This window comes from Otolemur garnettii, unplaced genomic scaffold, assembly GCF_000181295.1.
Source record: "Otolemur garnettii isolate 467f Iridium unplaced genomic scaffold, OtoGar3 scaffold00074, whole genome shotgun sequence".
Lineage (NCBI taxonomy): Eukaryota > Metazoa > Chordata > Mammalia > Primates > Galagidae > Otolemur > Otolemur garnettii.
The window spans coordinates 6151261-6154357 of record NW_003852469.1 but is presented as its reverse complement, the minus strand read 5'-3'; the positions used below and the strand labels follow the sequence as shown (position 1 = coordinate 6154357).

The window sequence follows — 3097 nt, the reverse complement described above, 5'->3', positions numbered from 1 at the left end:
AAAAAAAAAAAAAGAAAGAAAGAAAAGAAAATGGATGGAATTGGAGAACACAAGGGCATCCTCGAATCCAAGTTATTCTTTTGCTCAGGAAGGCCACATCTGGCATCTGGTGACCACACCGTGCAATGAAGCACAGAAGACCAGGGACAAGACTCGGCCCTTCTTAGGGCAGTTCCAGTTCACAGGGAGCTGAGGCACGGCCAGAAGTAACCTCAAAGTTGATGAAAGTGCAAAGAATCTGGAGGGGCTGCTCAGGCAGAGGTTACAAATGCCATGGGTGGCCAGGAGACTGGTGGACAGAGAGGAAAAATAGTCCGTGGGTCCCTCTGATAGAGGGGGTCTGAGGGGGCAGCAGAGAGGTGAGGTTGTATCAGTCCACAGACCTGGCCCAGGACAGGGTGGGGTTTGGACACAGGAGAGAGAAGGAAAATGAGGAAGGGGGAGGACAAGTCTTTTCCTCACCTCTAGAGACCCTGTTTTCCCCTAGATGAACAGATGAGTCATTAATAGTCACCCATTCGTGACTCCATGGGGACTGTTCTGTTTGAACCCCACACTTCCTGGTATAAGCTGATAAAAATTAACTCAAGGCCAGCTCAGAGGCTCACAACTATAATCCTAGCATTCTAGGAAATAGAGGAGGAAGACTGCCTAGAGTTCAAAACCAGCCTAAGTAAGAGTGAGACCCCATTTCTACAAAAAATAGAAAACTTAGCCAAGCGTGGTGTCATGCACCTGTAGTCCCAGCTACCCAGGAGGCTGAGTCAGAAAGATCGCTTGAGTCCAGGAGTTTGAGGTTACAGTAAGGTATGATGATGCCACTGCACTGTAGCCAGAAGACAGGGGGCGACTCTGGCTTAAAAAACAAAAAAATTCACCCAAGTAACCAATCTTCTCTAAATCAGCCACATCCTTACAGCTGCTCTGGATAATCAAAGTCCGTACACAGGTTGTTGTGAGAATTACGTGTGTTAAGGTGTATGTAATAAAGTATCGTGTCAGAACTGCGTTAACCACATGATTCATCTAATCATACTGTCAGTGATTAAAAGTGAACCACATCCTCCAGGCCAGCAGTAAGGTAACTGGCCAGTAGGGGCACAGGCTCCCTTCTGTCAGAGCAATGTTGGAGGACATGGCCTCTCTCGAGGTGGGGGAGGTGAGGATGGTGAGATCGCATGCCTTCTGATAGTTATTTAGGTCCCTGGTGTCACCTCCTCCACCAGACTGTGGGCCCCCAGGGAGCAAAATTCCTACAGGATTCATTCTTCCTTGCCCCTCTCCAGGCACAGACTTCCCCAAAGCCAAGGGCTCATCCTCTATGTCATGGGTGAATAACTGCCCTTCAAGACACATGAGGGGTGGCCTCAGCTCACCACCTAAGGACAGGCTCCAGGCTGCAGCACGGAGAGGGGACCACAGACAGGTGCTCCCAGAGGCTGAGTACAGAGCAGAGGCTGGAGAAGCAACCCCACAGAAGGCTCTGGAGCCCTGTAGAGGGCACACAGGGTCTGCCCAGACTGCCTGTGCGTCTGAGAGGAAGCCACCAGGCCAGGGGAGACAGTGGATGGGCAGGATCAGGCCCAGCCATGACGGGGATTACCCATGTTCCCTTTCCTAAGGTGGGCACACAGCCTGACAGGGGTGCTGGCTAATTACCACCAGAAGGTAACCACAGTGCCCTTAGTAGTTTACCAAACGAAGCAACTGAAGAGAAGAAAGTTAAAAGTTAGTGTCAGATGATCAAAGTGATCCCAATACCCAATACACTTTAAAAGGACACAACTAGGGTCAGGTGTGGTGGCTCACAGCACTTTGGGAGACCCAGGTGGGAGGATTGCTCCAGCCCAGGAATTCCAGACCAGCCTGAACTGGTAGAGACCCCATCTGTACAAAAGATAGAAAAATTAGCCGGGCATCGTGGCTTGCGCCTGCAGTCCCAGCTACTCTGGAGGCTGAGATGGCCAAGCCTTGGAGTGGGAGGTTACAGTGAGCTCTGATGACACCACTTCACGCTAGCACCGGGCGAGAGTGATACCTCGTCTTAAAAACAAAAGAAAACAAAACACGACTAAATTCAATATCCAAGAAAGTAAAATTCACAAGAAGCGAGGGAGGGAGGAAGGACAGGAAGGGTGATGGCTCCTGGTGGCTCATGCCAAGGTTACTTGGCCGGCGCCTCGCTCAGCCCGGGAATTCACCCTCGCGCACCCCACAGCGCGCGCTCTTCCCCTTCGCAGCCGAGCAGGGCCTGCCTGGTGCGGGGACGCCGCTCGCCCTCCGACTCCGCCGACAGCTTCGTCCTTCACGGATTTGCCCAACCTCAAGTGCTCGGGCTGGGCACTCCCTGTTTGCCCCGATTCCCCTCCCTCCTCCTAGCACCAGGCGCGCTCTCCCCGAGGAACCGAACGCGGAGGGGACTCACCCGCTGCCAGAGGCCGAAGACGGCAAGGACGTAGACGATGAGGGCGTTGGGCATCTGGAATCCTGACCCAGCTCTCCGCGCGCGCTTGCGTCCCCGGGCCAGCTTTGCCCGGGCCAGTCCCATTGCGTTCGGCCCCGCGGGTCAAACTGCAACGCGAATCAAGAACCGTCCACGGCCGGGCACCGTGGTTCTCCCTGTAATCCCAGCACCCCGGGGGAGGGTGCCGAGGCGGGTGAATCGCTGGAGCTCGGGAGTTGGAGACCAGCGTGAGCAAAGGCGCGACCCTAGTCTCTAAAATAGCCCGGCGCTGTGGCGGGGGCCTGTAGTCCCAGCTATTCGGGAAGCTGATGCAAGAGGATCACGAGCCCAGGAGTTTGAGGTTGCCGTGAGCTATGACTTAACGGCACCCAATCTCCGGGCGACAAAAAAAAAAAAAAAAACAAGAACTGTCCGCAACCGTCCTGGGATCCAGACTGAGGGACCTTCGTTTTCAACCTTCCACGAGCTGTTGGGTCACGCGAGTCCTGTGGGACCGAGTTAATAAATAGAATCTACCGCACCTGAGTTATGAAAACAGGGAAATACCCTCCATCGGAGGAGACAGGAATTAAGCCCGAGCCGCTCGCCAAGCGGTGGCTCGTGCGGCTGCCTTCAGGGCCCCAGGCGCCTGGA

The 3097-nt window shown here is 54.2% G+C and overlaps 1 protein-coding gene across 1 annotated transcript in view; it reads right to left on the bottom strand.

The window, feature by feature from the left end:
- Positions 1-2773, bottom strand: part of LOC100960488 (tumor necrosis factor receptor superfamily member 10A) — a 23748-nt gene extending 20975 nt beyond the window's left edge. The window contains exon 1 of the mRNA XM_023515601.1: positions 2426-2773. Coding sequence (XP_023371369.1) covers positions 2426-2548 — 123 coding nt within the window. The 5' untranslated portion in view covers positions 2549-2773. The remainder of the gene's footprint in view (positions 1-2425) is intronic.
- Between the last annotated feature and the right edge of the window lie 324 nt (positions 2774-3097).